The sequence below is a fragment of the Lontra canadensis genome, unplaced genomic scaffold (genome assembly GCF_010015895.1).
Source record: "Lontra canadensis isolate GAN:19392208 unplaced genomic scaffold, GSC_riverotter_1.0 scaffold4, whole genome shotgun sequence".
NCBI classification, from domain to species: Eukaryota; Metazoa; Chordata; class Mammalia; order Carnivora; family Mustelidae; genus Lontra; species Lontra canadensis.
The window spans coordinates 19616985-19627451 of NW_022630998.1; the positions used below are offsets into that span (position 1 = coordinate 19616985).

Consider the following 10467-nt stretch of genomic DNA (forward strand, 5'->3'; position numbering starts at 1 on the left):
AGAGATTGAAGCAGTGCATCTAGAAGCCAAGGAACACCAGAGATTGCCAGCTGTCACCAGAAGCAAAGAGAGAGAAATGAAACAGATTCTCCTCAGAGCCCTCAGATGAAACCAACCCTGCCAACACCTTGATTTCAGACTGCTGACCTCCATTCGTGAGGCAATAAGTACCTGTGGTTTTAAGCTCCCCAGTTTATGAGACTGTGCTCTGGCAGCCCTCGGAAACTAAAAGAGATGGTAAATTACTTAAGGGAAATTCCTAACCCAGGACAAATGTAAGGAACTTACTACTATACAAACTTCTCTCCATAAAATGCTTATAGTCAAGACACATCACTTCCACAAAAATTATTTCATTTTATCCCCACCACGACAAAGGTAAAATTTTTCTCAATTCTCAATTGGAGGTTGGCAGTAACTCTGGCTGAGAAACGTTTTAAGCTGCTTCTTTGACTCTTTTTCCTACATCATAGCAACTTTGCTCAGGCCAGTTGGAAGCGCTTCCTGTTACATTGTGTTTTCTCAGGATAATTATGTAACTCCCAGTTCCCTTTCCTCGGCTTGGCTGGCTTTTCTCTCAGTTCTAAGGGTCCTCTCTGAGGCTCAGAGGCTGGAGGGGCTCCCTCTCTGCTCTAAGTTCTCTCACTTGAGCAGAAGCTCCTACCTGTGGCAAGAACCCAGAGGGCCTCTTGGAGGTGGCGGGGAAGTGCTGAGCTTCATCAGGGCAGCCACTGCCCTGACCAGTTTGGGGGATGGGGAGGTGCTGTGGGTCATGCCCCATTCCTGCAGCTGTGCGCATCCACAGCCAGAGTCTCATCCATCACAGTCAGAGGGCTAGAGATAGAATCTAGAAGATTCTAGAGAAGAATAAGAGACTGTACTGAGGCTGATGAGGGTGTCTCCCAAGCACAGCTAAGATGCTGGGAGTCCAGACCTGCTACACCTTGCAGAGGGACCCGCATGGAGGAAGATCAGAAGTCTAAGGTTGTATCACATCTTTCCTGCTCCAGGGGTGGACTGCGGGTGAAATGTCCCTGGTTGTTGTGGTTGACCCACACGTATTGAGAAGATTGCTGGCAGGGCATGTGGATAGAGGAATGGTCAAGAAAACAGGCATCGGAGTAACTGGAACATAGATTTCAGAGTTAGAATCTTGGTTCTGTCACAGTATTGTGTGTGGACAAATACTTGACTCCTTTGAACCCCAGGGTCTTTGTCTTTAAAATAGCGACTCTGCCTCTGTCTGGGTTATTGAGAGGATAAAATGAGAAGAGAATGAAATGAGAAGACTGCCAAGGGCTAAGAGCTGGAAGCTTTAACCATGAATATGGTCAGTGGGACCAGGCGGCTGTGCTGGGTGCGAGAAGGTTTGTCAGGTCCTAAGATCCTTGCTAACAAACACGGTTTAGAACTTTCTCTCCTGGGAGCTGGTTGCCCTCATGGATGGAAATGATATTGCAAAATAAAACCCAGAAGTTGTCCAAGGTAGCATGACCTACCCCACAGAAAGCTCAACCAACAGCGTTTTGTCTTCCTTTCTCATGTCCTGTACCGTACAATATCTGCCTTCATCATGGAGCAAAAGCGATGCATCATGGTCTAATAAAATGTCCACCATGTACTAAGAGAAAACCTTGAAAATAAATACTTCCCAGACCCCGAATGTCATATTCTACTCACAAGGAGAAAGCATCAATCATGTCTTATTTTGCCTATTTCACTTACTGATAGTTTTATGGATCCAAATTTTAAAAACCCTTCTTTGGCTGTCAGCCAGACCCCTCATCCTCCTAGAGGGTACTCCTGAGAGAATTCCCGAGATATATACTGGCTAGAGCCCAGGCTGGACAATTCCTCAGTACCAAACAACTTCATTTCCCTGGCCTAGGGACATGAGATTTGAAGTTTATACTTTTCTCTTTTCCATTCCAGCCATCTTTTCCCCCATGTCTTTTCAGCCACCTAAGGAACGTCCTGCTTAGAAACTTTGCTGTTTGCACACACGTGCAGAGGGCCAGCTCACTCATCTCCCAGGTTTTGCTCATATCCGATTTCTTAGTGAGGCCTGCCCTGACAGGCCATTCAACAATGAGTGTCTCTTCCTCCTGCTCAAATGGAAAGTCCATGAGGGCAGGGGGCTTAGTCTGTCCTGTTCCCTGATGACTCTCTAAGTGCCTGGCATTGTGCCTAGCACATAGTAAATGCTCAGTAAGTGTTTGTAAAGTGAGTAAAAGGCAAATAGCCAGTTTTAGAAGACCAAAGAATTTTAGGGATGGAAGAGACCTTAGAAATTATTTGATCCAGAGGCAAGAATTTTTCTTTTTCAGTAGGGTCAAGTGAAGAAAAATAGAAAAAGATTTAGTGCCAATTTTTTTTTATATTCAAAATTAAATCCCATGGAAGAATAATCTATGTTCTTAAATCTTAGCCACTTACTCTATGATATAAAAGAATGTTCAAGAGAAATTGTGACCAGAGTTGGGAAATAGCAAACCAAGGCGGGTTTCTCATCTGCCTCCCGGAAACGAAATCTGGATTTGATCGTGAGCACCGGCAGCCCTCGGGATTCCGCTGCTCATCATCACTGAAAACGCCACCCTGTTTTATGGAAGAGGCAGAGACTGCCCACAAAGAAAAGACATCTTTTTTCTCAAGTCCCAAAGCTGATTAGGGGCGGATTCAAGAGTGGACCAGAGAGGTCTTGGCCTCCACACAGTGCTCCTTCCACCAGCAGAAAAAAAAAAAAAAAAAAAAAAAAAAAAGGAAGGAAAAGGAAAAAGACTTTGGTGCTTTCCATCAATTCAAGCTTCAATGAGCACTGGCTTACACCATCATTGTGAATCAACGAACACATGGGGCAATCAGAATTATTTACCGCTTTTAATATAATGTCACCATAATTGTCCTATAAATGATTGCAAGCATTCCGCCTCCCCCTGCTCCATGGATTAATAATATGACCTAACATTTAACAAGCACTAATAATGTGTGGGTGTCATTCCAACTGCCTGAGGCTGAGCAGAGCCCTTTAAGCACTGGGTCCTGCCAGTCCTTTATTGTGCGTATCTCTAGACAAACCTTCTTCATCCCTGTGGGGTACATATTGCCTCTTTTCTTGTTGGATTTTTACTTTTTTCAGTTGTGGTTAGTATTTGTTTTTTTGTATTTCCTATAAATATTCCCATATAGATTTATAAGGCAGAACCTCTGTGAAAATGCAATATATATTCAGGCAGCTTAATGAGTTGATAATGACTTTTGCTTGTGTAAGTACCCTGTTTGCATATCAATAAATGTGTTGCAGCTCAATGAGTAGTATGACTTGAAGGATGAAGCAATTTTTAAAAAATTGTTTTTACATTTATTTTATTGCATTTAATCGGTGAGTTCGAAGTTATCTGCGCTGAAGATTGAAATGCCGGAATGCCATTTTGCTTTTCCAGTTAAACAGCTACCTAGGAGTTTGCTGCACTAAGCAGACTTGTAAACATTCAGTAGTTTCCCACGACTCTCCATTAAGTCTATCAGCTATGTTTCCACAGGAACCGATATTCAGTGCACCATGATAGGCTACTGCTTGTAGGGTTATCAAAAAACATAAGGTTATACAATCTTTGCCTTTTGAGAGTTCGGAGCCTGCTCTGGGAGATCACAGGGGAAAGGTCAAAAACAAAACAAAACAAAAATAATTAACTATCTCAGGTGGCACATAGAAATTCTAGATATATGGCTTAGAACATGAGAGGTTTGGGGGAAGATCAAGGTAGAAATGAATTTTGGGACTAGAAAATCTTCATTATGCTTTTGCTTTGACTTATAGACTATTTCTCCCCCTTTGTCTTAATTTTAGTTTCTCTGGAATCCAAGAAATGGCAAAAATTTCCCTGGATTTCTTTTCAAGTTTATTACAGTCCTCCAGGAATTTGTTCTGTCATCTCCCAGGATGTAGGTCAGCAGCCCAGGCTAAAGAAATCCACTTGGGTTCATATTGGAATTTGATAGATCAGAAGAATGATTTCTATTTTCCATTTATCATATGTAGAGGCAGGGAGGAAAAAGTCTCCCTTTCTTCCTCAGATGGCAAGGTTAGCTGATATATCCATGTAAAAATAATTATTTCTATGTATACCACATTCATTTTCCTTCACTTAGAGAAAAGTCACTGATCCAAGTATTGTATTTTTAAACATTAAAAAAATTCTTTTGTCTTGTTTGGTTTCATTTTCCCTAAATTATTGGCCTTATTGTCTCATAAATAAATAGAAGTATGGGCAGCATGAAAAGAGGGGCCGAAATGCTGTGGTTGGAGTATTTGTGGTGTGTTAATTCAGTTGGCTAAGGATCAGGGAAACTCTTAATTGTGAACAGATTGTAATAAAAATCTGTGAGTTTAAAATTTTTATCATCTTCATTGTTAAAAGTAATATAAAAAATGAAAATTTTTTTTAGATCTTTCTCTTAGTATTTAGATCTTTCTCTTCTCATTGACTCATTTCATTTGTTTGATAACTCTTCTTCTCCAGTCATAATGTATATTTTAGGATCAGAGTTATTTTTATTTTATTTTTTAAAGATTTTATTTATTTATTTGAGAGAGAGAGAGAGAGAGAGCATGAGCAGGGTGAGAGGCAGAAGGAGAAGCAGATTCTCCACTGAGCAGGGAGCCTGATGCAGGGCTCAATCCCAGGGACTCTGGGATTAAGACCTGAGCCAAAGGCAGATGCTTAAGTGACTGAGCCACCCAGATTCCCCAGAATCAGAATTATTTTAAAGCTACAGTGGGTCCAAGAGAGCTTCTAATCTAACCTTTTCATTTGGCAATGGAAGAACCAAAGCCAAGAGACATGGGACTGACTGACTGAGCTCATACAGAGATGAAATCCCAAGTGCCCTAAAACATTCATTCATTCATTCATTGTTCATGCATTCATTGTTGCTTCGACCAAATCCTCCTTCCGACATACAAAATAGAAAACAACTCAATTGAATATGCATTGCTTCTGTGATCCCACCTTTACCAACTGGAATTAGAGGGTCTTTGGACATTGTATATGTATCAATAATATGTTATATCTCTAAGACCATCTCTGGATGAGTTCCAGGTATGGCACTGTAAGCAGCAGAAACAAAATTTTCTGATGATTCATTTAATATACTTAAAATTTTCTGAGTTTTTATAATGAAATGTTAATAGATTTATTTGGTGTATTTTGAAAGTCATCATTAACTCTATCTAATCTTTCCATGTCATTCATTGCCTGCATTGTATGATTCATAATCTATAGGAATCTATAGAAGTTACCTAAAGAGAAGGCTATAAAACTGGCTTGTTTTGTCAAAAAGAAAGGAATAGCATAGAGAAGGTCATCTTCTGAAGTTGCTTATGCTGTCTCTTCTAAAAGCAGAGAACCAGTTTAGATGAACTCAAAGATCTTAGTCAGGCACTTTAATCTCTAGCCGAATCATTAAGCGTAGTAAACAGTTAAAACTGGTTGTAATTTTCAGACTTACTTGTCAACATACTGAACTAGATCTGTAGAGTTCTTGGTTGACATTGTGGCAGGAGAAAATCTTACCTGAAACAAAGGTCATGGGTTTAAAATGTATCATCATCTACTTTATAGGTAGGTCTTATCCATCTTATTTTTATATAACTATTTTAACTTTAAACAAAATATACACTATAGACCATCACCCAGTTAAACTTGCACATGTTCTGTCTAGTATTTCTAGAGACTAAAACAAAAATCAAGTTCTAGAAAGATACTAGAGGGCCTCATTTTGTATGTTGGTATCACAATCAGGAGAAACTTTTTGGACGAGTCAAAACCATGGACTATTCTTAGAAAAATTTTTAATGAAATATCCAATGATTATTGAGTGAGTTACTAAAGAAGTTCTCACAGAGTGAATTTACTCTGACGAGCTAATTTCTGAGGGGAATCACTAGTTTTCAAAAACGGAGTCCAAAACTAGAAATCTAGTCTATCCAGATAATTTTGTTTTCTAAGAAAACTGGATGTCAGTTTATTACCGTCAATGAGAAATGAAAGCAGAAGAGAGTTTTGTACATAACTTATTAGTATTGAACATAGTTGGCCAAACGAACTCTTAACTAATTTGATAACTACTAAGAAGTTCCCCTTGTACCAAAGTTTATAATATGGCAGCATTTCTAGGAGGAATGAGACTGTCCAATCACTCACTGTTTGACATACACTAAAACTGTTCTAAATGCCAATGTTCTTCATTTTTAAGATCAAAAACAGGACATAGATTTATGCTCATTTTAATAGCCCATCACTGAACTGGATTCAATCAGAAGACTATGAGTGGTATTGTGCCTCAGTTTAAAACTTAAACAAAATCGTTTCCTGGGGTATTTTTCTTAGTTTACGTTATTGTACACCACCATGGTGACAGAGTAGATAAGATCCACAAATAGAAATCACTCCTTTTTCAAAATTACCATGTCTTACTTCTTAATTTAGCACCCAAGAGACTTAATTGGAAAGCTCTCTCCTCCACTAAAGCTTAAAAAAAAAAAAAAAAAGTAAGTCTATTATCAAGGAAGCTAATATCAACCCCTGACAATTGTTAGCCTCTCCTGACCCTGCCCTCTTGGCGGTGGACAACTGGCATGGTTCAAGGCTGCTCATAATGGAGCCAGTGACCACCATAATCATGCCTTAGGCCCTCTCTCCCCATTGCTGAGTGGGCTTTGAGGCTCCAAAGCCAGGTCTTCCCCTAGAGGATGGATACACTGATCCCTGGGCACCCAGGGGCCCATATGAGGGAAACCATCCTAAATACCTACAGAACATGACTGGCCTTCTGCCCTGCTTTGTGTTTGACTCCAGTTTCAAGCTGGAACAGAGCTGGGCTCTGGGCTCATGGCCTACTCGGTACCTGCTTTTCCTTCTCACCTCTCCACGGTGACTCTGAACTGGTCTGGCTGTGGTATTCGATCAGCACTAGCTGCTCCCTGGCCTTCCATGTCTGACACCTAGGAGACTTTCATTCCCTTCTGTGGCATGAAAGGCTCTGTGAATACTGAGTCCAAGGACACCAAATTACTGGGTGATTATCTCCTCTCCCCTTCTCAAGTGGAACTGTTGGATATATATCTTTTACTCTAACGGTACTTTTAAGCTTTATTTTGAAGACTGCAAATAGCATCCTCTTAAAAACACAGCTACAATTCATCCACTTTTAAAGTAGCACACATTAAACCTGAAAACGGAGGGAAATTTGGAAAAATATAGAAAAGTGAAAGATACAGAAAAAAGAAATTCTCATTGTAATTGTACTGGCTATACAGAGAAAAAGCTGTTAACATTGCATCCTGTTCATCTTCTTTTCTATCAATTTTTGATGTATCTAAGATAGTATGTAAGTTTTTATATCTTTGCTAATTGCTTATAGGAGACAGCTCTGTTTCATCTCTGTTCCTACAAGCTAGAAAGTAATTATCTAACAATTCCCACAAACAACTTGGTGGCTGCTCATGGACTTTTTACATGTATCAATTTTCACCTGTCTTCCAACAATACCTTAAAATGCTGTGTTCCTTTATGGCTTGGTTAAGGCCTATAAAATACTTTCACATATAGGATGTCCTATAAGGTGGGAATCATTGTCTTTACTGAAATCCTACCATATTGCACAAAAAATTTAAGATGATTATTTTTATAGGTGAGGAAATCTGAAGATTAGAGAAATAGCAGACTTACTCAAGATCATATACATGATGATAATAATCATCTTTATAGCAACTGACTGAGGCCCTCTTACTTGCTAAACCCTTTTTATCTTAGTGGTTCATTCAAACCTCACATCTTTGGATGATAGGCCTAATTAGCCCATTTCATAGAGGAGGAAACAGAGAGGTTAAGTAATTGCTGGAAGTCACACAGCCAGCCAGTGGGTGCTACAGCCAACAAGACGCAAAAACCAGTGCTAGATACTGGGCTCGCTTTCCAGTGCTCTTTCCATCACCAGAGGCTGCATCCCCTGGTGAGATCTAAAAATACTGCTTCTTCGAATGTTCTTTTTCATTAATGACAAGTACCAATAAGAGAAACTTATTTAGCTATTCTCTTTTTCATGGTAGAGATGAAGTCTGTATCTTGAATTTTTCATAGTTTCTTTTCAATCTTTATAAATAATAATTATCAAAAAATTTCTCCTATTTAGCTCTGCATATTAAAAGTCAGTCCAATGAATGTATTCACATATCGAGACCCCTTTTCCTTTCAGCTTGTGTGGTCACCAGCGACTTTATCAAAGCAAAACAAGCAAGAAATGTAGGTAGAATGAGAAGAAAAACAACTCTTCTAGGACTCCTTAGAACTCTCTGAACAACACTAAACCTTAAAGAAGCTGAACAAAATATTCTATTTTTACTATGAATATCTAAAAGTACTTGCTTTCTTTTCTTGGTCATTGACTGAGCCAGGAAGGGGACCATCAGTTTCCTTCTGCTGTTCCTCTGCAGTCAGGGAGGCACTTTTGTTTACATCTGTATCTAGGCAACCAGAATGCTGAATCAGATCAGGAACTAAGGCAAGTTAATTTTTGCCCTAGTGGTTAAATTTTTTTTTTTTTAATTAAGGGCAGTTTCTGTACATACAGTGAAGGTTAAGGGAGGCTTCTCATTTATTTTACACTCCCCTCTTCTGTCCTCCCCTACTTCAAAGCTTCACAAACCCCCATCACACCCATCATCAGCTAGAAGAGTTTATCATCCCAGATACTTCCATTAGATGCTTAGGAAATTTTGTTGAGATGCAGCCACTTAGATCAAACTGTTATAAAATAATAGGAAATGATTTCTCACTCTATTGTGCCCAAGCCATCCAAGGATCTCCTTTGGGATTTATTACCTTGTTTATATGTAGTAAGAAATGTAAGTAAGGTTGTCAAGGATGAGAATTTAGAGACTTTGAAAAATCCATGCGATAAATACCTGAGCTCATGATGCTTGATTTCCTGGCTTTATTTTTTGTTGATTTGACTTTTTTGAGAGGGAGCAGAGATTTTTTAAATTTTCTTTTACAGAAAGCCAAAGCTCTAAGGAAACCTGGTTGCAATCTGACTAAAGTCTTTATGTTTCTGGGGCATCTTCCCAAGGTGGCTCAGGAGCATTGTGACTGCAGGAAAGATCTGTGACGTCAGTGGGGTTGGCCTTCACACTTAAGTCTGGGATTTCAGAACTTCAAAGGTTTTTCTTAATACTCACTGTTGTAAGATCATTAGGTTCTTCGTCTCATGGTCCCATTGGGTGGGGGTGGGTGGGTGGTTAGGCTGACATTTCACACCCTTCCCCTGATTGCACCTTCACTTTTGATAGGAGACCAGTTTCCATCAAATTAGACAAAGAGAATGAACTTTTAGGGAACTCCCCTATCTTCCTCCCAAGTGTGCCCAGTCAGGAAGCTAACTCTGTGGGCCACTAGGGGGGAGTCTCATAGAGAACGTGGCAATAATTATTGGTGTGGTGGGTCTGGGCTTTAAAATGAATTCAAATATTGAAGTTTGGCTTTGTAGAGAAATTTTTGTTTGGTTATTCAGTCAAAGAGATGTTGATTGTTTCAGCTCTGAAATATCTTCCTGAGTTCTAAAATTGGAATCTACAGATTTTGGTAATACTACCTGGCCCTCTTGTATAGAAATTATATTATTGGTTGAGTTATTTTTCAAATTATGGTGCCAGGTTTGCCTTGCTCTGGGGACACGTAACGTTCAGGATGCCAAATGACAAACTTAGATCCCACAGATAAAAACCTCCATGATTTTTGGCTTCAACAGTATGTCTTCTAGTGCTAAGCTGAGCTCTTAAACTTAGAAATACAGTATTTCATGGTTTGTAAGCTGTCCAAAAGGCTCATTACACCATCCTGGTCATCATTTTATCAAGCACCAAGGGGGACTGGCACACCATGCGTGACAGGAAGTGGCCATAGATACTGAACCCTGACTCTTCAACCAACTGGCTCTTTGTTTTGGGCAAAATCACCTCACTTCTTCAAGACTCCGTTTTCTCATCTGTAAATTGAGCTAATAATATTGATTTCCTAAGGTGGTTGAGAGGATTAAATGCAATGATACACTTCAACTGTCAGCTGAGTGCCAGGGTGGGAGTCCACTAAAAGGTAGCTATTATTAGTGATTTTTCACAAGGTGGCAATTATCCAAGAAGTAGATATAGGGTCTGTGTGAGAAAGGAAAACTGGCTTTGACCTTGCTAAGAAACTTTTTTTTTTTTTTCCCTCTCTCTCTCCTTGGTTCTCTCTTTCCTTAAATTCAGCTGCTGGTCCATAGCATTTGGCTAGAAAAATGGACTTCAGTGAAATGAGAATCTAACTTGTTTGTTCTCTAAATGGTTGCTTGAACAGTGCACACAATATATTTGTACCATTGGATTCCCAACTGCTGAATGCATGTGTCAAATCCTTCCTGGAAGTC

At 39.5% G+C, this 10467-nt stretch overlaps 1 protein-coding gene across 1 annotated transcript in view; it reads right to left on the reverse strand.

Moving 5' to 3' along the window:
- Positions 1–9093, reverse strand: part of FAM81B (family with sequence similarity 81 member B) — a 50532-nt gene extending 41439 nt beyond the window's left edge. The window contains exons 1-3 of the mRNA XM_032843719.1: positions 8969–9093; positions 8430–8527; positions 5512–5576 (exon numbers count right to left, since the gene is read on the reverse strand). Of these exons, the coding sequence (XP_032699610.1) occupies positions 5512–5576; positions 8430–8527; positions 8969–8978 (173 nt within the window). The 5' untranslated portion in view covers positions 8979–9093. The remainder of the gene's footprint in view (positions 1–5511; positions 5577–8429; positions 8528–8968) is intronic.
- Between the last annotated feature and the right edge of the window lie 1374 nt (positions 9094–10467).